Source organism: Lissotriton vulgaris, chromosome 3_1 (assembly GCF_964263255.1).
Source record: "Lissotriton vulgaris chromosome 3_1, aLisVul1.2, whole genome shotgun sequence".
Lineage (NCBI taxonomy): Eukaryota > Metazoa > Chordata > Amphibia > Caudata > Salamandridae > Lissotriton > Lissotriton vulgaris.
Window position 1 is genome coordinate 630797616 of NC_141689.1, and position 22979 is coordinate 630820594.

Genomic DNA, 22979 nt, shown 5'->3' on the forward strand with positions numbered 1-22979 from the left:
TGGAAGCACTGGCATTTTGATCAGTGCCACCCTGCCTAGAATAGATAATAGAAGAGGATGCCATCGGGTGAGCAAATCTTGGACATTTCGTAGTAGTGGGACAACATTTAAGTCATATAATTCGGAAATTAAGGGTGAAAAATACACCCCTAAATATCTCTTTGGATTTATGTTCAAACATGAGATAATGTCGGGGTGTAAATCCCTGGATGCCCCGCCACCGCAAAGTAAAACTGCTGTATTTTTTAAATTAATTTTATACCCTTCAAAAGCCTCATACCGTTTGAAAATCTGGAAGGCCGCTGCCCGCACTTCCTTCTCTGGTTTTAAAATCAACATAATATTGTCCGCGTATAATTTAATTTTATCCAGATTTGGAAGCAGGGGCTGATAGCCCAGTTGTTCCTAATGGCTATCGCAAGAAGTTCAATAAAAAAGGCAAATAGAACCGGAGCAAGCGGACATCCCTGTCCAGTTCCTCTCGTGACTTTTACTTGTCCGGCACTTGCTGCATTAATAATAATATTGGCCTCAGCATTCAAATATAGCTTTTCAACCAGCCCTGTAATTTTATAGGGGATGCCAAATGTGCCCAAGATACAAAATAAAGATTCCCAGATCACCTAATCAAAAGCCTTTTCGGCGTCTTAAAACAGCACCAAGGTTGGTATCTTCTGGGTATCAAAATAATCAAGTGCCTCCACCAAAAAGTGCGTGTTCGCGCCAAGCTGCCTTCCAGCAATAAAACCATTCTGATCCTAATGAATTAAATGAGAGGCAATTCCATTAAAACGATTAGCTAATAGGTCAGTAATTATTTTGTAAAGCGTGATGGGACGATATGAATTGGGGTCTTCACTATTTTTACTTTTTTTTAAAAACTGACTACACTTCCTTCTCTAAATGACAAAGGGATAGGCCCACCCTCAAAAATGGAATTTATAACTAATAATAAAGAGTCCCCAATTACCCCGAAGAATGTTTTAAACATGCCGCTGGCAGACCATCTGGACCACAGGCTTTACCATTTGGAAGATTTTTAATAACCTCCCCTAACTCATCTTTTGTAAAAGGGTTCATCATATGCCCTGTATCCTCCTCAGATAGCTTCGGTACTTTGTATTCCCGCAAAAAATCTTCCAATGATGAAATATCAATTGGTGATTGCTGGCCATAGATCTTCCTATAATGCTGGACCATTATCTCTCCTATTTCTTCCGAATCCTCCGTACGGGAGCCAGAGGTGGGGCATCTCAAAGCCAATATGTGATTACTTGTGGGCCGTTCCCTAGCCTGCCAAGCTAAAAATCTCCCAGTGTAATTGCTTTTTTCGTAGGTCTTTTGCCTAGCCTGCTGAAAAAGAGTTTCTCTTTTGGCATTATATACTTCAGTCAGGTCCCGCTTAGCCTGAACCCACTGACATTTATTCAAGGCAGAGGGATTAGAGAGAAAGCTTTCAAAAGATTCTTGCACTTTTTGCTCTACTAACTGTTTTTCTCCCTTCCTTTTTCTTGATTTCTCTGCATCCTTACCTATAACTAGGCCTCGGAAAAAGGCTTTAAATGAATCCCAATCCACGTGGGATGGAGCACAGCCAAGATTTCGCTCAAAAAACTCTAAAATGTGTGTTTTACTAGAAGACACCCAATCCTCTTCTAGCAAATATTGTCCGTTTAATGTCCACCTTTTACTAGATAAACTACCTTTACCCAATGCTAACTCCAAAACCACCAATGCATGGTCAGAAAATCCATTTTAAAGAATTTCCTGCTGTAAAAAAACAATTTCCTGGAATTAAGAAAAAAATCAATGCGTGAAAGTGTGAAAGCTCCCTGAGAAACAAGTTTAAGCAATTTCGTTAGGAAATGCTGTTCGCCAGGGGTCAATAATATCCAGCATTGAACCTTAGCTAAATATAATTTTAAGAGTTTTTCGTTTTAACTGACTTTTAGATGAGGAATCGATCCTGGAATTCATTAGCAAATTATAATCACCTCCCACAATCAACTCTCCTGGGACTTGGATTAAAGATTGAAAAAGTTCCTCATATGGGAGGAGATTATCCTCCACCGGGGCATATATACTAGCAAACGTCAGAGGTCGATGGTCTACATTACAAGTAACCCAGCACCATCTACCACTTTGATCACTTGCTGAATTGAGCACCTCAGCCTGGAATTGTTTGTTAAGAAAACTTGCCGTCCCACTATGTGCTACTGAGGATGAAGAGAAACCCCTATAGGCTGCCCAGGCTCTGAACATTGCAAACTCGGAAATTTTCCCCGCTGGTATATGGGTTTCTTGTATTAAAATGACTGAGGGGTTCTCGGTTTTAATCCAAGCTTCAATGGCCCGCATTTTCCTTTTATTCTTAAGGCCATTCACATTAAACAACACTACTTTCACTATTTCCTTATTACCCATTACGTAAAAAGAGTAAATTTCTGAATACCCCCATGTTCCAAGAATATTCCTTTTACTAAAACTGAGAAGCCTCCAGCCCAGATCTAACGGAGGTGAAAGGTTCTCCTTTCTTGCTCTCACATAACAATCAGCAAATGAGTATGAATTTAAAATATGGATTTCATTCCCCCCCCATGCTCCCAACCCAACCCTTGACCTATTGTCGCCTGAGCAGATTGCCGCCCCTGCTTCGTGGTCAACAGCCTGTTCCACTCACCCACCCTACTACAGGCACACTGACTTGGGGCCTAGTGTAGCTGAATGAAGCCCTCCTCCTACCCTCACTTCCTCTTCCTACTCTACAAATCCTAAAATTATACCACCCTTATACTGTCATTACCCTTCTACACCTTATGCTGACACCTTATCATTTCACCTGTGAAAAGAATTATATAGTGATACAATCCTCAAGGGATGAATAACCAATTGCCAACCCCAAAATACCTACCCCCACCTCAGCAGGTCAACCAAATACTTGCTTCAAGCCACTAGGGTTTATCAGTTGAAATTTGCCCTTAACTAACACTTTGAGCTTACTCTGCTGAGCTATCATGGCTTGTGCCCCTTGAGCTTCAAACAACTGAAGCATTTTTACAAATTCTTTCCTCCTTTTTGCAGCGGAGGCTGACATGTCTGAAAAAATACGACACACTGGCACTTCTGCCGAAGAAAACTGTCTTTGCCTGATTGCTCTAGACACGATCTGCTCCTTGACCCTGAAATCACTAAAGTTTGCCAGAATTGTCCGGGGGAACTTTGCATTAGCAGGGAGATGTGCGGGGACCCGATGAGCTCTCATTATTGTCAGATCCCCCTTGAATTCTGGAAGGACATTTTTCTTTATGAAAGAGTCAATCCATTGTAGCATCTGCTGGCCCTCCAAACTCTCCGGAATGCCCCGGATTAGAAGATTTGAACATCTGGAATGGTTCTCCAATTCCTCCAGCTTAATTTCTAGTGAAGCTCTCTGGGACTGGAAGGTAATCACTTTACGATTTAGAGATGACATTTGATCCTCCAATTGGGAGATCCGAGTTTTGGCCTCCAGGAGCCGTGCCGGGACCTGCACCATGGATTCCTCGATCTTCGTCAAGCGAGCATTTATTGCAGCGATCTCAGTAGATTGGGAGGCTTTTAGGTCCCGAATTTCTTCCAGAATTAAATTAAGGAGGCTCTTAGTGTCCCATTGCATAGAAAAGAAGCCCCCACCTTGCAGGGGATCCATTTGAATAACGTTTGACCTATCCACAGCCAGGGACCCCTCTGGACCCGTCAAATCAAGGACCACTGGTGAGGTCGCCATAGACACATCTGAGACCCCCGGCATTGAAAGATGCATGGGCTCTTCCTCAACTGATGGATTTAAGAGAAGAGACTATTGACTACCAGGCTTGGAGACTAAAGATTCTGTGCCTGCAACCAGCAAGTTATCTGCTGCTGAAAGGTCATCCCCTTCCGTCTCCTGCATTGCATCTGCTTCAATCAAAGGTCCGTCCTGTTTGGCTTTGATAAAAATAGGGTCTTTTTTGGCCTCGAGATTTTCGCCCGCTGCCTTTCCAGAGGTTAAAGTCTCTTTAGTGGAAGTGACAGAGATCGGTAAATCTACCCTTGGGGAAGCCATCTCACTGGGGCTAATGGGGGAATACAAGTTCATCATCTCAGCCTCAAGCTGGTCATTTAGGGCCCGATCAGCACATGCCACCCCCACAAGCTCCGATGAAAGAGGAAGATCCTGTTGAAATGCGGCTGCGCAGTTCAACGCGCTGTGGCCTGAGCTGCACGCTTTATAACTTTTTGTGCTAGAGTAGGTGATGCGACCGGGATTGTTGCTTTTGCCCATTTGGCTAGCTTTCTCATAATGTCTTCCTTACAGTACCCCGCTGCCGGCTGGTAAAAATGCTGACCAGAACTCTGTCAGAGTCAGTTAAATATCAGTTAAATGGGATCTTCCCAGCGACCCTCAACCAAGACAAGTGAGCAAGAGAAAAGCCACTTACCCACTCTTGGTGAGAAACCTGGGGCCCCTGATGATGCACTCCGGCAGCCCCCCACTGTTGGAGACAAAAAAAAGGGCAGCTGGCTGTAATCCGTCCGCTGGCACGCTGTCTCAGGACCCTCAGAGCAGATTTTTTTTTCTTGAAAGGGACAATGTGAATTATTTCAAAAACCGACACCAAGAGAAATTAAGAGATGTAGAAATATAAACTCCTTTGCAAAGGAGAATGTAGACCCAATCCGCGGACTGAAGAAGCCGCACACCAGGACTCCAAAACTCCGGGAAATCTCGGTGGCAGCTCCTCGCTACTGGCGGCTTCTGACGTCAGATGAAGTGAGGGGGAGTAGTAACGGCCTGCTCCCTCAGCTGATTGAAATCCTCGGACTACCGTCTTTCATTCTTAGTTATTGATACCACTTCTCTTAAATTACTATTCTCTACCTACCATCCATTGATGCCAGTCTTCTCTTGATATTTCATCTAGAGCGCACTCAAATACATCCACAATGCTCGTCCCCTCTTTTTCCCATCTCTCAAGATTTTCTTTCTCCACCATTTGTCACTCTACAAGTAGGTGCGATAAGCAATCTGCTTGAATGTTGCACTATCCTTGAATATGTTACACTGAATACGAGTACTCCTGGAGCCAGGATGCCAACCTTGCCAACCTCATCGAACCTTCCTGCCCCGCCTGGCAAAAGTACTTTGATCAATGGTTTGTGGTCTGTGCCTAGAGTCACTGGTATACTCCAAATGTATGTGCGAAAATACTCCATTCCACAAGCTTCAGCCAGTGCCTCCCTTTAAGTGACTGAGTAACTTCTCTCACTGAGGGTGAGAGACCTTTACGCAAATTTTGAAATAAATTCTCCACTCGCTTGTGTTTGAGTCGAGACCACTCCTACTCCCACCGCACTTGCATCCACCTTAATTATAATTTTATGCCTTGTGTCAAAAGGAAAATGCAAAAACAACAGTTGATGGACAGAATGCAGAACATTGTCATACGTTCACCCAAGTACAGAGATCTGGGCCTAAATCCATCGTTTTTTTGCACTCCACACCACCCCAGTTCAGACATGGCCATATGCAAATCAGCCTTGACCCTGTGCCTTATGGGAACAGTCCAGCCCGAACTGCCTAGCCATGTCTTTTCTGGACCGGAATCAAGCATCCTAGGACCGGTTTCTGGCTATCAGCCGTCTTCAGCCAGGATAGCTTGACTCCAGTGGTGTGGAGAGCATGGGACTCACGTCTGAGCATACCCATCCCACTCGGGGTGACAAATGCAAAAACAACAGTTGATGGACAGAATGCAGAACAATGTCATACATTCACCCCAGTATAGAGATCTGGGCCGAAATCCATTGTTTTTTTGCACTCCACACCACCCCAGTTCAGACATGGCCATATGCAAATCAGCCTTGACCCTGTGCCTTATGGGAACAGTCCAGCCCGAACTGCCAAGCCATGTCTTTCCTGGACCGGAATCAAGCATCCTAGGACCAGTTTCTGGCTATCAGCCGTCTTCAGCCAGGATAGCTTGACTCCAGTGGTGTGGAGAGCATGGGACTCACGTCTGAGCATACCCATTCCACTCGGGGTGACAAATGCAAAAACAACAGATCTCTGTACTGGGGTGAATGTATGTCATTGTTCTGCATTCTGTCCATCAACTGTCATTTTTGTGCTTGTGTCAAAAGGAGGCAGTACATTATCTCTGTACATTTCATCCATAATACCTGCAAACACAGTTTGCTGTTTCTCCGACCACACAAAATTACATATTTTCCTCAAGAGCTACCTCAAGTTCTGTTTTACCTACAACATTTTGTATGAAATTGGAATAATACTTTATGAAGCCCAGAAAGGACCTCAGTTGATTCTTATTGAACGGGAATGGGGCATCTTGATTGACTCTCAACAAATTATTTTTTGGCCTCGCCCCTTCTTCTGAAAGTATGTACCATAAATACTCAATTTCTTCCACAAGGAATTTACATTTCTGTCTTTTGAGTCTTAAACCCACGACAATAAGCCTGTCCAAAACTTGTTTAAGATTGATATTGTGACTTTCTATAGACTCAGCAAACACCAATATATCATCTAGGAGAAATATAATGTTGTCCAGACCTTTAAAGACTCCTGCCATCATGTTTTGAAAAACGTTCGCAGCCAATGATAATCTGAAAGGCATCCTTTTGAACTGAAAGATGCCTTCCATGGTTATGAAGGCTGTGAGTTTTTTCAAGTCTTTGTGTAACTTGATCTGATCGTATGCATTCTTCAGAACAAGTTTGCTGAAAAACACCCTCCCTTAAGCAACAACATCAATTTGTTAATATTTGGCAGAGGAGAATTGTCGTTACAATATTCCGATTGATGCTGTGCACTTCAACGTAAAACCTAAAGCTGCTGTCTGCCTTTTTTGTAATGACCACAGGTGAAACCCACTCTGAGCTCTTGACCGGTTCAGTAATTCCTTCATTCCACCATGTCCTACATCATTTTTTTGACCTCCTTCCGCACCACAACCGGTACTCTCCTTAGTGGATTGCTGTACAGGTCTTGCATCTTTCTTTAATACAATCCTTTTAATTTACCCATCCTTTCTGAAAAGACCAATTTCACCCCCTTAATGATTTCCTTATTTGAAATGTATTCCAGAACCATAACCTGGTTGGTGCCCTCAGGTTAATGATAATATGGAGATTGTATTGGTGCTGCCACCCTAAAATTGGAGGTCCTGATTATGCCACATACACTTTTCCTTCTACAGATCTGGCCTTAAACTCTATTTTTGTCATCATGTGGCCTAATATGTCAATTTCTTTTTCCCTGGCACCCTCCATGGTTTATGTCCTTGGGTAGCAGACATAAATTTGGCCATGCACGCATAAACCTGCTTTTAGGTATTATCGTGTATCGTGTATAGTGAACCTGAGTCAGCCATAAGTTGGACAGCTTTCCCTTTGACTCTGAAGTCTGCCCAGTCTTCCTGAGTATGTATCTGAATCATCATTACATAGAATCCTTTCTTTTCTCTCATACAATCCACTGCCGCAACCTCCACACTCCTCTTGGACTATTGCCACTTTAGGTGTGGGATATCCTTTGCACATCCGTGCAAAATTTCCTTTGCAACCACACTTCCTGCAGTCCTTCCTTACCGCAAAACACCCTTTAAAATATATTGTGAAAACTACTTCCACACCTAAAACATGTTCTGGTATTGGACTTGTGACTAATTGATGTCTTGTTCAAAGGATTGCGATTTTTCGTCTGAAAGCACTTCCATTGCTTCATTCTTCACAAACGTAACATCACCACGACTACTCTCCCCCTTCTTCATTTTCTACAACCATAGCTATTTCAGTCATATCTTTTAGTGTTGGATTGTTTTCTGCCCATAATCTCTCCTGCATTTTTTTTGCTTGTGCAATGTACTATCAGTTGGTCGTGAATCAATTTATCGGTCATTCCACTTTACTGACATTTCATTGATGGCTCTCTTAATCTGGACACAGACTCATTTACAGTTTCTCCACTTTTTTGTAGTTGCGTTTAAAATTTGAACCGGCTCATCACTACATTTTCCAATCTCAATTTTGCTTCCTTATCCTCATCCGTAAATGAACCATATGAACACACGCAGTGCAAACACAGTATACGTTTTGACCATCGAAGACTGTAGTGTAGTTCCTATATCCCTGATAGGCTCTGCGCATTGGAATAATATACACTATAGATTTGACATAGGACTGAGGTCAGTATGACTCTATCGAGTACATTAAACGTAATTACTTGTGTGTGTCATCTAACTCAGAGGTCACTAGAAACTTCTCGAATAAACAGGAAGGGATTAGTTTCTGACAATCGCATAAACATGACAACTTTGCTTCCCCTAGAATCGGAACAGTCTCTGAATCGTGGAAACAATGGATAACCGTTTCACTCAGTCAATCATGCATGCTTTGTTTCTACAGAGTTACACAGAAATAGGTAGACAGCTTTTCAATAAAAAGGGTTTATTGAACAGTCTTATTTCTCATGCAAGAGATATGAACTGCTACAATCGTAAGACAGAATGCGAAGTATAATACGTACAGCGTTAGCAGTAGGATTAAATAATACTGCAATAGCATGGTCTGTAGCTATGACATATATTCATAAAAATACATACATGAATAACACAGGCTAAAATACTCATCTGGTGCTTCTAAAATAATCCTACCCCAGTGTACCTAACCTAAGTGCAGTACGATGGAAGAAGTAGGTGTTGTAAACTAAAGTATAGCTAGCTATAGTTTTAGTTTTTGCCAGAGTTGCCAAGAGTCCCTCTAGGTTCTAGTTTTCTCCATACCTTAGAATGAGTGAGGTTGGAATCTCTTTCCCGGTTTCGCTCTCTAACACCCCGCAAAGGGAGTCAGAAGCACTGGCGTTGGATTTTCTGCAAGGAGGATGGCAGAGTCTGGTCAGTACGTCCGTTGGGGACTCAACTTCCTTCCGAACTTGCCGTGGCGAACCTTGTCGTGCAAGTAACCGTGGACTGAACCGTGGTTTGCCATGGCAAGTGAAGGTATATTTATACCTTGAAGGTGTTTAGGAATGCCAGTATTGACGTAAAAGTCGGGCATAAGAACGTCATGAATGAACCCCTAAGGAATAGATGTTCATGCATAGTAAATGAGTTCTTGGAGAAATCAATATCCAAGCAAGGGGAAGTCCTAAAGGCTTAAGAGTCTGGTTTTCCAAGAACTCGTTGTGACGTAGATAAACGGATGTAGGTGGCCATGCCTGTATTTGGTTAGCATGGAGAATGCCTAAATAGGGGCTGGATTTCTATGCCTCAATAAGGGCAATGTGAATTGTACCTATATAAGGGCATAAATTGGGAAATCTATATACGGAATCTAGATCGACACACAACAAGACATATATCATAAACTCTTATAAATATTGTCCCAAACCCAAAGTAAGTCCTATAAACCTGTCTCTTGTTTCTGATGGCATCCCCTTTCCACGTAGTATCCTCATGCTTCCCACAGCAGTAAATTGCCAAACACCACTAAGCCAGGGATGAGGGACGGGGGGGGGGGGGGGGATCCCAGAGTTCCAAAGCCTGGCAATGTCTCTGTTAGCAATCAAAGTTCTGATCCCAACTAGGGTATGTTCTTCACCACAACCCCTCAAGTCTTCCATAAGGCCCATGCCACAACACATTTTAACAGCCTGGTAGTTGAAATGGTTCTAGGACTTCATGCATTATGCATTGGAGTCGTCCTCTGTGCCAAGCTACACAAGAGACCCTTGCATGGCCTACTAGCAAAGTGCAGGACCAGCTTCTGAATAGCTAGTTAAATCATCCCATTTCACTCCTGTCATCTTCCAATATGCAGACAGAGTGCCACTGCCCCAACTTGTTAGCAGATTGCCCCTTCTGTCTGCCATGACCTCAAGGTTGTGGTCAGAGTCTGACTGGGGATAGAGGCTCTGTTGCGACATAGGCCATAGTTGTCCTATGGCATAATTCTATCATCAAAGGTGTTTAAAAGGGGATTTAATTGGGCCTCACTAACCTTACTCCCTTTTTCCACTTCCAAGGTAGTGATGATAATAACCAATACCACGGACAGCCCTATCTTTATCAGGAGGCATTATCTACAAATAGGAGACCTGTGACAACAGGGCTTCTCTCATGTCATGGTCCTCTTGGTGTCACATATTAAAGGGGTTTTGTATGAAAGAAGAGGCAGGTTCAGCTGGGATCTATCCTCACCCTTCATAAGGAGTTAACTCATTCCTTTATCAGCTCTGGGAGTGCTTGACAATATATATCTTCAAGTAACATAGATGTGGAGTTAAGAATAGTAAAATCTCACTTACCTACCAACACTTATCTTGACAATATATTGATAGTCAAAATTCTGCAGTCTGTATTGTTGCAGGTCAATATTTTGGCACTTGATATTGTGAAATACAGCCCTGCTCAACCCTGGTTATTTTTGATCTTTTTGATGTTCCCTTTTGTTCTATCTGCTGTTCTCAACAAGAATCTTTGAATAAGTAAATAACCGGTGGTAGAGCTGCTTTCTTTTGCGTGCAACATTCGGCTGGGCTAATACCAAATGCTGTCTCATTTCAGCCTGTTTCTTCATCACATGTTGAATGCTTCATATGCTTTGTAGTCCAGTTCGAGGTTTACAATCCTTAGCTACACATGATTATGAAAGACCTTTTACGGGCTGCCTTCTTTCTCATAATATAGTACAACTGTGCACTTCATTTATTTTTTATATCTTTCTGGTGGGTATAGCACATACTAAGTTTGAGCACATTAGCATTATTCTTGCTAAAATTAGCATGTTTCATAATTGCTGTTGTTAGAGTAAATCATATACTATAGTTCTTCTCCGTACCTTAAAGACTTTCTTCAAGTGTGATTTCATTTTATTACCAATGATCTGTCTATGTGTGACACAATTCTCAAAGGACGTGTAGTCCGCAGTTTCAAACTACGATTTGCGGGCTTTTCATCAGGCAAGCAAAAATAGGCTATCAGTAATAAATTTCAAATTTTTTGATTGAACGGATTACTACTTAATCAGCTAATTTACATTAGCAAAGGATCCCACTCAATTCTCAGTGTTCATCTTTGTAATGCCCTTGGTTCACACTTATTCTGACAAAGGATCTAAAATTCATCTCACCTCCTTTGGTCGATAAGAGCTGTGAGGAGTATATCGATGATGCTGTAACAGATAAAACCTAAGGGTGAACAGAAGGTTCCAGACTGAAAGGCTCTACAGATCTCAACATAATAACTAGGTTAGTTGAGTTGAACTCATTTCCTCATGGCATGGCTTGGTACATTTATCAGGAAGGGAAGCAGTGACTTCTCATTTTGCTTAATTGAAGGAGTTTATTTTGACCTTGCATTCATACTTAAGGATAAATGCCCTAGCATGTGTTCCATTGAATATCTTTTGTGAGTGACATTTTTAAACGAAACACATTAAACCTAGATTAACAATGCAAGGCGAATGTGATAAAGTACTGTGTGATTGTACTAACAGGCTAATCCTCGTTTTGATTTTAGTGACTCAAGCTTCGACACCCCACTACCAAAGAAACTGAGAAGGAAATTAGAAAGCGCTTTTGTTCCTAAAGAGAATTTCCGAAATATAGAGCAATTGATGCTATCGTGCAAACAAAACAATAAGGGTATGTTTTTTTTTGCTTATTACCTTGTATCATTGCAAGTATTATTTTCAAGTTGAAGCTCCTGCCTTGATGATTATGGTTTACATTTGTTTTTATTGAAGATGCTACTTGAACACGTACTCTTGCCTACATCCACTAGCCAACAAGGTTATTTGTATTTCCTAAGAACAGTATCCTCAATCCTTTCCCTCACCTACAATGACACCATTCTTGTATGTTTAAAGATATTGGTACCCATTTGCAGGTTTCTACACTCTTCTACTTCATCTCCTGTTTTTAGTCTGGGTATTTACAGCTTCATTTCTTTTTTTATTTGTTTATTGATTTTAATATTTAACAAGCATCTTAAAAAAGCATATACACATGAAAATTGTCAGGATATAAATGTAGATTGAACATTATCATGTAATCACTATCATTGCAAATAGGTTACTCTTGTGTTACATGTGTGATGCAAGGCTTTGTGTCGTGTAACGGGAGGACTAAGGGATAAAGTATGGAAAGTGACGAACAGGTATGTGCGGTAGTGACATTTGTCCAATCGACCACTAGTAACCGCGCTGCCTTATCACCCTTCTTGAGTGATATGGTTTGCCCACGTGTTGGTTATCTCATTCATGGTTGGAGTGTTGTATTGTGTTCTGGATATGTGTACGGGGCATGTAATGTGTGAAGTCTCCTCGCATTTCTTAGCCTACGTTATGCAGTGTCGTTTACTTTGTGATCTGTTATTCATAAGCTCCTATGTCTTGTCTGTGATCTGGAGGGGTCTCGGTTGTTTTGTGTTTTCTTGCCAGGATGTGCAAAGATCATGCTGCCACCATAGGCAATGTTCGCAGGCCTTGGGTGTCTTCTCGGTGAAGTGCTATGCTTCACATTTTTATAATATTTTATAATGTTCTGCTGTACATTTTTTAAATGTCCTCTGTTTTGTTCTCTGTGTTGTGTGAAAACCAGAGGCAGCCGCTCTTTTACTGTTTTATCTTCTAAACCCTTGAATGCGCTACCTGTGGCATTGCGGTATCTGGAGAATGAAAAGTTGTTCAGGTCACAACTGAAAACCTGGCTTTTCAACAAGGACTAGTTTCCATTCTTGTCTTTGGTTCCAGTTTTGTGCTTTAGAGCCGGGACGCCTGTTGGCAGCTGTGTGCTCTATAAATGTTTTTTGATTGATTATTTTATTTTTTCTACACATAAGTTAAGGGACATCATTTTACCATTTTGTAAAGTAATAGGTATGTTTGAGGGTTCGCTCTATCTATAAGTATATGTGCTGGGAGTTTAGGAATGTTAATTGGAAACATACCGTCTGTCACCTTCCAGTACAGTGGCAGTTTGGAGCATTGTCATTGTATGCAGATTAACGTGTCATCACATTTACAACATCACCATCATTTCCAGGTATGCTGATTATCCCTCTACCATCTTATCTGTGGGATATGATACCAGTATATCCTTAGTTGATACAGAATGTATTGTGCAGTAGCTGTCCATGCTGTGCTATGTCTTAGTATAGACCTCTCCATTTTTTCCGACATGGCTTCCTGCCCAATTCCCACATGTGTGTCCTGTAGTTTTCAATTTCCCTGCTTGTTGGGTAAGCAAAAGATATCCAAAGTTAGTTGTTATTGGTTTCTCTTGATAAAAGCTATTGTTCAAATATGGGGAGAGGTCTGCTAGCCATTGGTATTCTTGTGGGGTGTTAAGACCGAATGCCTAATTCGGCTGCCTTTTTGCTTCTGGAACACAGACTGTACGTTGTAGAAAGATCCAAGTTCTGTTCCTTTAAACATGTCCTCAATACAGAACACCCTGGGTCTACACAGGAGAGTGAGAGAGAAGTGAGTCAGCCAAACGAAGCAAAAACTAGGGTACCAGTGTTCCGAGTGGGAGCGAGATATCCTTCTACCAAGACCCATCACTCACCCAATGTGATGTCTCATCATCTGGGTTTAGGTACCATCCTATCAAGGAAAACCGATCTAGAAAATTGATCGGAAAAAACCTTGACTAGTAGGAAGACTACGGGATGACGGGTCACCCTACATATTACTTGCTCACATCCAGAGACTCACTTGAGAAGGTGAGAGGATCAGAAGGGTATAGGTAAAGGGTGTGATAAGTGCAGCGCAAAATAAAGTGAAAGAGGTGGTGTTCTAAAAATGACTAAGGAGTACTTACAACAACTTTATTCATCAAGTCCCCTTGCCATTGTTAAAAAGCAGGATGCTGACGCTCGATATTTTCAAGACGTCAAACAGGGTGAAAGGTCGACATGTTTCTGCCCTCGCTAAGATCTAACTGTATCGGGGCATTCTTCAGGACCAAGCTATAAACAAATACAGCTGCTGCTACAAAAGTGAAAAGTATAATAGTGCAAAATTATAAAGTACATATACTCCACCGGTAATGTCCAACTTGAGTGATTTATGGATACATTAACCGGAACCTGTAATAGACAAACATCATGTGTATATCAAACAATGTTCCTTAACTGCACTCACTCTCAATCACACTATACTAGCGTCGAAGAACGCTTATGCATTTCCAGTTATGTGGTGATACTCAAAAATGGTTTATCACTTACCCATAACAATTGGGTGTCGCCCTCACCTCTACCTGGCACATTACTCAGGGAAGGGGGCCCGCTCTAAAATAAGGACAAGAAAACAGTCAGTGATGTACCTACACCACGACTATAAACGTCTTATGTTTACTACACTCGCCCCTGGCTAGGGCCAATAGTTAGCACAGCGCCTCACGTCTAATCCTCAAGGGGTACCCATCATTGAAATGAATGGAACCTCCACTTGTCATCGGGTGTCCCGTGGTGTCCTCTCCATGGTAAAGCACATTCCCCCACGTCACCCCTCTTAATATCTCATAACCCCTCTCTGTCTAAGGTATCCTGCTGTTAGATAAGAGCAAGTTAGCGCAGTTTTGAAACAGAGAAAATTTTCAGGGAGAATTCTGAGTGGATTTACAATTGAGCATCGTATTCCCCGCTAATATTCTTGGCGCGCGCCTGCTCGATCAATGAGTCTAAGCATCTCTTGCGGTAAAGACTCACCTATCCGTCGGTACCCCGGGCCGTCAGGAGTAATGACCGGAGGTACCGACGTTCCTTTCTACAGTGTTTTTATGTTGGTTGGCGGGCTTTCCCGCGTCGCTGGGTCCTGATTGCACAGAGCGTCCGCGGCTATGCCTGCAGTACTCCCGTCGTCACTGCGCATGTGCGTGGCGACATGCACTACAAGGGAGCTGCTCCGCCGACGCCGCGCATGCGCGAGGCGACATACACTGCACCGGACATGCTCAGTAGGAGGAAACAAACCTGCCTATCGTTGAGTATGTCCGATTCACAGCCAGTGTTCTCTTCATGTCTTAGGACGCGGACATATGTTTAAAGGTTCCTATTTATATCAGCGTCATCTCGCTACAAGAGTGTGGGCAGGCTCAGAGAGGGAGGGACAGAGATTCCCTTCCTCAATCAGAGCAAAGCCCAGACCCGAGCCAAACATTAAACCAACACTCACTTCTCTATTGATGGAGTCATTATTATTGTGTGGGTATGTTTCTAAAGTGTACATATTGGTTCGCTTGCTACTAGGGAATATTTCTTTATCTTATACCTGTATGTAGTGATTTGCCTGGTATTAACATGCATTCTGTAAGTTATGGAAACACTGTTTGTACCATTCACCGAATACTCCGGAATTAAATGGCAAGTCATGGGTGTTGGAAAAGTGTCAAGTATCTAACGGAGATCTGGCACTCGTTGAACTGGCAGCCTACCGATCGTGCAATGGGTGCTATACGTCTCTCTGTTGTTAAAGGCGCTATGCCTTTGGGTAACTGCAAAGACTAGCGATCCCTATCAGGAAGCCCAGTATTGTATCACTCCTGTTTGGAAGGAGTATACTTCTCAACATAGGGACATACATATGGTTTCGTCACCTCCCCTTCTATTAACATTACATTGTTGTACCCAAGGGGTTACCATATGTTAATACCAACCCAGTTCATATTATTCGAATACCATGTAGATGTGTGCAGGTACTGTATTTGTTATTCTCATGTATAATGGTGGTGTTCAATGTAGTGCCAGCCACGGAATCTCTTCGTTGAGCCCATCCACATCTGTATGTAATCGGAACACCCAGCGCTGTTCACGCTGTAAGAGAAATTTCTGAATATCCGTGATGTGAGTAGGAATAAACGGTTTCTCTAAAATCACCCAGTGTAGTTCTGTATCAGAGTGTCCTGCCTCTATGTAGTGATTGGTAAGTTTGGTGGCACTTTTTTTACACCGAATAGTACTGCGGTGTTCGGAAATTCTCACCTTGATCTTTCTAGATGTCATCCCTACATACCTCTTCTTGCAGGGACATGTGATGAGGTAGATGACCCTCTCAGTGTTACAATTTGTATGTTTGTTTAGGGTCCAGGGCCTGGCAGTCCCTATGTCTACCTCAGTAGTATGACTGGTCAGTGGGCAAACTGAGCAGTTGCCACATGGAAAGTGACCCATCACAGGTCGTGAGCCCCATATTCCCGGTTCTGTGGGGTCAGGTTTAGGTTCGCGCGGTCTGGTATGTACCAACCGATCTTTAACATTCATACTTCTCTTGAATGCAAACAGCGGAGGGGGTAATGTCTTCCCTCCGATTTCAAATGATGAGACGGGTGCACAAAGGATGACGTGCGTAACTACCTTCTCAGGACATTCAAATGCCGTGAAGAAGAGTATTCTTAAACATTGGAAGATTTTGGAAATCGGAGGGAAGACATTACCCACTCCGCTGTTTGCATTCAAGAGAAGTATGAATGTCAAAGATCGGTTGGTACATACCAGACCGCGCGAACCTAAACCTGACCCCACAGAACCGGGAATATGGGGCTCACGACCTGTGATGGGTCACTTTCCATGTGGCAACTGCTCAGTTTGCCCACTGACCAGTCATACTACTGAGGTAGACATAGGGACTGTCAGGCCCTGGACCCTAAACAAACATACATATTGTAACACTGAGAGGGTCATCTACCTCATCACATGTCCCTGCAAGAAGAGGTATGTAGGGATGCCATCTAGAAAGATCAAGGTGAGAATTTCCGAACACCTCAGTACTATTCGGTGTAAAAAAAGTGCCACCAAACTTACCAATCACTACATAGAGGCAGGACACTCTGATACAGAACTACACTGGGTGATTTTAGAGAAACCGTTTATTCCTACTCACATCACGGATATTCAGAAATTTCTCTTACAGCGTGAACAGCGCTGGGTGTTCCGATTACATACAGATGTGGATGGGCTCAACGAAGAGTTTCCGTGGCTGGCACTACATTGAACAACACCATTATACATGAGAATAACAAATACAGTACCTGCACACATCTACATGGTATTTGAATTATATGAACTGGGTTGGTATTCACATATGGTAACCCCTTGGGTACAACAATGTAATGTTAATAGAAGGGGAGGTGACGAAACCATATGTATGTCCCTATGTTGAGAAGTATACTCCTTCCAAACAGGAGTGATACAATACTGGGCTTCCTGATAGGGATCGCTAGTCTTTGCAGTTACCCAAAGGCATAGCGCCTTTAACAACAGAGAGACGTATAGCACCCATTGCACGATCGGTAGGCTGCCAGTTCAACGAGTGCCAGATCTCCGTTAGATACTTGACACTTTTCCAACACCCATGACTTGCCATTTAATTCCGGAGTATTCGGTGTATGGTACAAACAGTGTTTCCATAACTTACAGAATGCATGTTAATACCAGGCAAATCCCTACATACAGGTATAAGATAAAGAAATATTCCCCAGTAGCAAGCGAACCAATATGTACACTTTAGAAACATACCCACACAATAATAATGACTCCATCAATAGAGAAGTGAGTGTTGGTTTAATGTTTGGCTCGGGTCTGGGCTTTGCTCTGATTGAGGAAGGGAATCTCTGTCCCTCCCTCTCTGAGCCTGCCCACACTCTTGTAGCGAGATGACGCTGATATAAATAGGAACCTTTAAACATATGTCCGCGTCCTAAGACATGAAGAGAACACTGGCTGTGAATCGGACATGCTCAACGATAGGCAGGTTTGTTTCCTCCTACTGAGCATGTCCGGTGCAGTGTATGTCGCCTCGCGCATGCGCAGCGTTGGCGGAGCAGCTACGTTGTAGTGCATGTCGCCACGCGCATGCGCAGTGACGACGGGAGTACTGCAGGCATAGCCGCGGACGCTCTGTGCAATCAGGACCCAGCGACGCGGGAAAGCCAGCCAACCAACATAAAAACACTGTAGAAAGGAACGTCGGTAGCTCCGGTCATTACTCCTGACGGCCCGGGGTACCGACGGATAGGTGAGTCTTTACCGCAAGAGATGCTTAGACTCATTGATCGAGCAGGCGCGCGCCAAGAATATTAGCGGGGAATACGATGCACAATTGTAAATCCACTCAGAATTCTCCCTGAAAATTTTCTCTGTTTCAAAACTGCGCTAACTTGCTCTTATCTAACAAAAGGATACCTTAGACAGAGAGGGGTTATGAGATATTAAGAGGGGTGACGTGGGGGAATGTGCTTTACCATGGAGAGGACACCACGGGACACCCGATGACAAGTGGAGGTTCCATTCATTTCAATGATGGGTACCCCTTGAGGATTAGACGTGAGGCGCTGTGCTAACTATTGGCCCTAGCCAGGGGCGAGTGTAGTAAACATAAGACGTTTATAGTCGTGGTGTAGGTACATTACTGACTGTTTTCTTGTCCTTATTTTAGAGCGGGCCCCCTTCCCTGAGTAATGTGCCAGGTAGAGGTGAGGGCGACACCCAATTGTTATGGGTAAGTGATAAACCATTTTTGAGTATCACCACATAACTGGAAATGCATAAGCGTTCTTCGACGCTAGTATAGTGTGATTGAGAGTGAGTGCAGTTAAGGAACATTGTTTGATATACACATGATGTTTGTCTATTACAGGTTCCGGTTAATGTATCCATAAATCACTCAAGTTGGACATTACCGGTGGAGTATATGTACTTTATAATTTTGCACTATTATACTTTTCACTTTTGTAGCAGCAGCTGTATTTGTTTATAGCTTGGTCCTGAAGAATGCCCCGATACTGTTAGATCTTAGCGAGGGCAGAAACATGTCGACCTTTCACCCTGTTTGACGTCTTGAAAATATCGAGCGTCAGCATCCTGCTTTTTAACAATGGCAAGGGGACTTGATGAATAAAGTTGTTATAAGTACTCCTTAGTCATTTTTAGAACACCACCTCTTTCACTTTATTTTGCGCTGCACTTATCACACCCTTTACATATACCCTTCTGATCCTCTCACCTTCTCAAGTGAGTCTCTGGATGTGAGCAAGTACTATGTAGGGTGACCAGTCATCCCGTAGTCTTCCTATTAGTCAAGGTTTTTTCCGATCAATTTTCTAGATCGGTTTTCCTTGATAGGATGGTACCTAAACCCAGATGATGAGACATCACATTGGGTGATTGATGGGTCTTGGTAGAAGGATATCTCGCTCCCACTCGGAACACTGGTACCCTAGTTTTTGCTTCGTTTGGCTGACTCACTTCTCTCTCACTCTCCTGTGTAGACCCAGGGTGTTCTGTATTGAGTATATATGTGAATAGGGGATATTCACCCTGCAGGTCTGTAAAATTATCCCTTAGACCCCCCCAGTAGATATTTGTTGTGATAGAATGGCCTTTAAACATGGCTCCTATTCTTGTCCAGCCTCTCTGTGTTCAGATTTCAAAATAACAATCGTTTTGGGATGGATCAAATTATGAGTGCTGTAGGATGGGGGTCAACGGGGATAGGAATGTAGTAAGGCTTTCTTTAACTGTAACTTTGTCACATATTTCAAGAGTTACTCTTGTAATTGGGAAAGTATATAGCCCACAGCCGAATGAAACCTGTTAATGTCATGTCCAAGAAGCAGCAGATTTTTCTGATTCTGTTTATCCCTATTTCACCATGTACTTTAATTAAGAGGCTTGAAAGTATCTTTTGATGTTTGGAAACTTCTCTTCGCCTTCCCTGTTGAATCTCCTTTAAATGTGCCCAGCAGTTCTTTGTTTTTTTGCGTTTTATTGACAGGCATAGATGAGACATCTCAACAGGGCAAAAGGTGTCTTGTGAATGTATACAGTATAAATGAAAGTGTGGTTATCTTTATGGCGACTCATCCAAGGCAATTCTATCTTGTCACGATTGCAAATCTGACTGGATCCTTCTGATTAATGTGCTAAAGTTTGTATTTACGATGTGTTGAAGCATTCTTGCTGCTTGAAAACCTAAGTACAGGGCAGTGAACTTCAGTCATAGAAACTGGAATCATTTCTTAGGTTCTGGCTCCTGGTTTCTAAGGATTGTAAGGTTCAGTACTTGAGATTTAGTGATATTCTCTTTAAAATCTGAGACTTGGCCATATCTCTTCAGCATGTCCATTAGGGCCAAGGTAGAGACCTCTGGCTACATTATTGTAACCATAATATTGTCATCATACATCACACATTTGTAATTAACTTTACCCATTTGGATTCCTTGGATGTCCTCTCTCTTTCCGATCCATCCTGCCGATGATTCCACTATAACATTTTATAACAGGGGAGAGAAAGGGCATCCTTGTCTTGTGCCTGTGCCTATAATAAACTAGTTCAAAATGCATCTGTTGCCCCATACTATCGATGTCGACTTTTTATAACAATTTGCCACCCATCCTCTAAAGTGAGAGCCTACTTCCAGAATCCTCTTTAGGAATTTCCATCATTTTCTGTCAAATGCCTTTTGGGTGTCAAGCAAAGTAGACAGGCTTTCTTTCTATTTCTAAGCATATTATCAGTGAGATGTAGCAAAGATTTGGTTTCATCACGGTCTCAAAAATAAAACAGGCCCATTCAAATAAGGCTGGCAAACGTTTCTCCAGTCTGCTTGCCAAATTTCCTGTAAAAAGTTTGATATCTGTGTTTTGCAAGGATATCGGTCTATTTAAATCAAAATAATTGTTTGTCTTTCTTCCCGTTTAGGAATCACTGATATCTGTGCTTGGGTAAATGTGTCTATAGATTCATTATTTATTATTGGAAGTGTTGTATAAATGTGTTTAGACTGGGTGTGGGTTGCTTTGCGAACGTTTTGTAGCACTGGGGTATAAAGCCAACCATCATGAGGGCGTTGTTACTTTTTAGTTACCGAAAGTATATACGACCTAGCATAACTTTATGGGTTCTTCTAGGATTTCTTCATTGACACCTTGGTTAGCGTTGTCGTAGGGGGTCGGAGATCTTTGTATGTGCAGTATATCTTTAAGTTCTTTCTGTATGACAGCTATGTTGGGTTTACAGCTTGATCTTGCTCTTTTGTTTGAAACTTTCCTCCAGCTGTTCGTCACTTGAGTGGGGCAGGGTGAATGTCCTGGATCCTCCTGGAGCCCTTCCCTCTAAGGTAGTTCTTCCAAAATTTGGAGCATGTTTTTGGCTTGTTCTAGCAATGATATTGTAGAGTGTGATTTTACCATTCAAACATGTGGCAGATGAGTGTCCCTACTTGTAGGTAATCTGTTTTGCACATAGAAAGTCAAGAACCAGGCAAAATTACTTTATTTTCTGTAACTTTATAGGGAGAGGCCTTGGAAACTGAGATCTGGGTTTCTAATATGGGTGAGGTTTTTCTTTATCTAGCAGCCGTCTATATTTCTTACTTTTGAGTAAGCATGTCTGGGGTCATGATTGCAGGTCTGGAGGTTCTGTGAGTTTTGTCCACCATTATATCTCCATAGTCTGGTTTATCTAGTAAGGTGCTGAAAACGTTTTGGTTGGAAGCCAAATATTCTTTCCCTCAGTGCCACCGGTAACTCCTTTTAACTTTACATCATTCCTGTGGGACACGTTTTCCAGGTCTTCCAGGTGTAATTGTAGTGTAGTGTTCTGCTCTTCAAGCTCCAGCTTTTTTTGATGAAAGAATACTTTTTCTTGTTCCTCCTAATTGGCATCATACTTTTTCTCCCAGGTTATTCATGTCCTGCTTGACTTATTTAAGTTTTCTTGTCAACTCACCTCTTTAATGAACACTACATTACAGTGCATTATCAGTTCACAAACTAGCTATACTAGCTGCCTCTCCTATCACTCTTTGACTTTTGGCCGTGTGCTAGGTTTGCGCTGTAGAAATACCACGCACTTACATACCTATGTACTCTTTAAGAAATGGCCCTCTGCTTTGTAATTGTCACTCCGGGAGTACCTGTCTTCAGGGTTCCGGGTGTGGATGAACTAGACCCTTTCTGAGGGTGGTTGCTCTTTCAAGGAGTGCTGTGTTCTAGACCTAATGGAGCATGCTTTAGGTAATTCCTTGCTTAGAGATGTGCTGAATTTCTCCTTAGGCGCTCTAAATTAAATGTCCCCAGAGTAAGTTTAAAGTCTCTAAAGGAAGGCCGACACTTACCTCCAAATGAGCCTTTTCGGTAGAACACCGTATAGATTGCCAAATCAGTATTTGTTCCCTGATTTGAATGGATGCCCTTCCAGCATTCTGTGATCTCACTGCACACACCCACAGTCACTGTCGTCAAAGACGTACTGGGACACAGCCGGCATTGTGCCTAATATTGTGGAAGCTGGAGTGACATATGGGCTTGAGCACAGTCCTGCAGCTTCTGCCAGGAGGTCAGCTCGCCTGTGACTTGTGAGGGCGCCTTCTTGGGTCACCATTCCATCCGTGCCATGTTCCTAAATAAAGCTTCGGGATGCATATTCTTCGCCTAATGTTGAGCTCCCTAGGCGAATAAGCAAGCGGCTGTTTTAAGGAGAGGTTTCAATTTGTGGAAGCTAGGGCATCAGATGGTGCTTATATTAGCTTCAGAGTAACTGGAAGAGCAATTCAGTTGTTTGCTATATGGCCACACCCGTCTTGGTGATTCCTTTAAAATGTAAGGTAATTTCTATGAAAGACAATCTCATTCGACTCTGGATCGAGCCAAATCTTTGGTCTTTTTTTACTTTGCCTTTTGTGCAGGTCCTACCATCAGTTGGCAGGCTCTTTCTATTTCATCCACAACCTTAATGAAAGTCTACAGCTTAAGAGCTTTCTGTATGTTTTTTCAGGCGAATCCTGATGTCCTTTGTTCCCATAGATTTCATCGCCAATCATTTGTGAAGCTCTTTTTTTATCACTAGAAGTGAAATTGTAACTATTCGCCTCCACTTGTATAGTTACATATTTTTAAGTGCAAACAATTTATTTACTAAGGCTATTTCTTGATT

General features: G+C 42.5%; 1 protein-coding gene across 1 annotated transcript in view; it reads left to right on the forward strand.

Moving 5' to 3' along the window:
• The window catches only part of SLF1 (SMC5/6 complex localization factor 1), a 754058-nt gene that overhangs the window by 565072 nt on the left and 166007 nt on the right, over positions 1 to 22979 (forward strand). The window contains exon 15 of the mRNA XM_086960920.1: positions 11559 to 11683. Within this exon, the coding sequence (XP_086817046.1) occupies positions 11559 to 11683 (125 nt within the window). The remainder of the gene's footprint in view (positions 1 to 11558; positions 11684 to 22979) is intronic.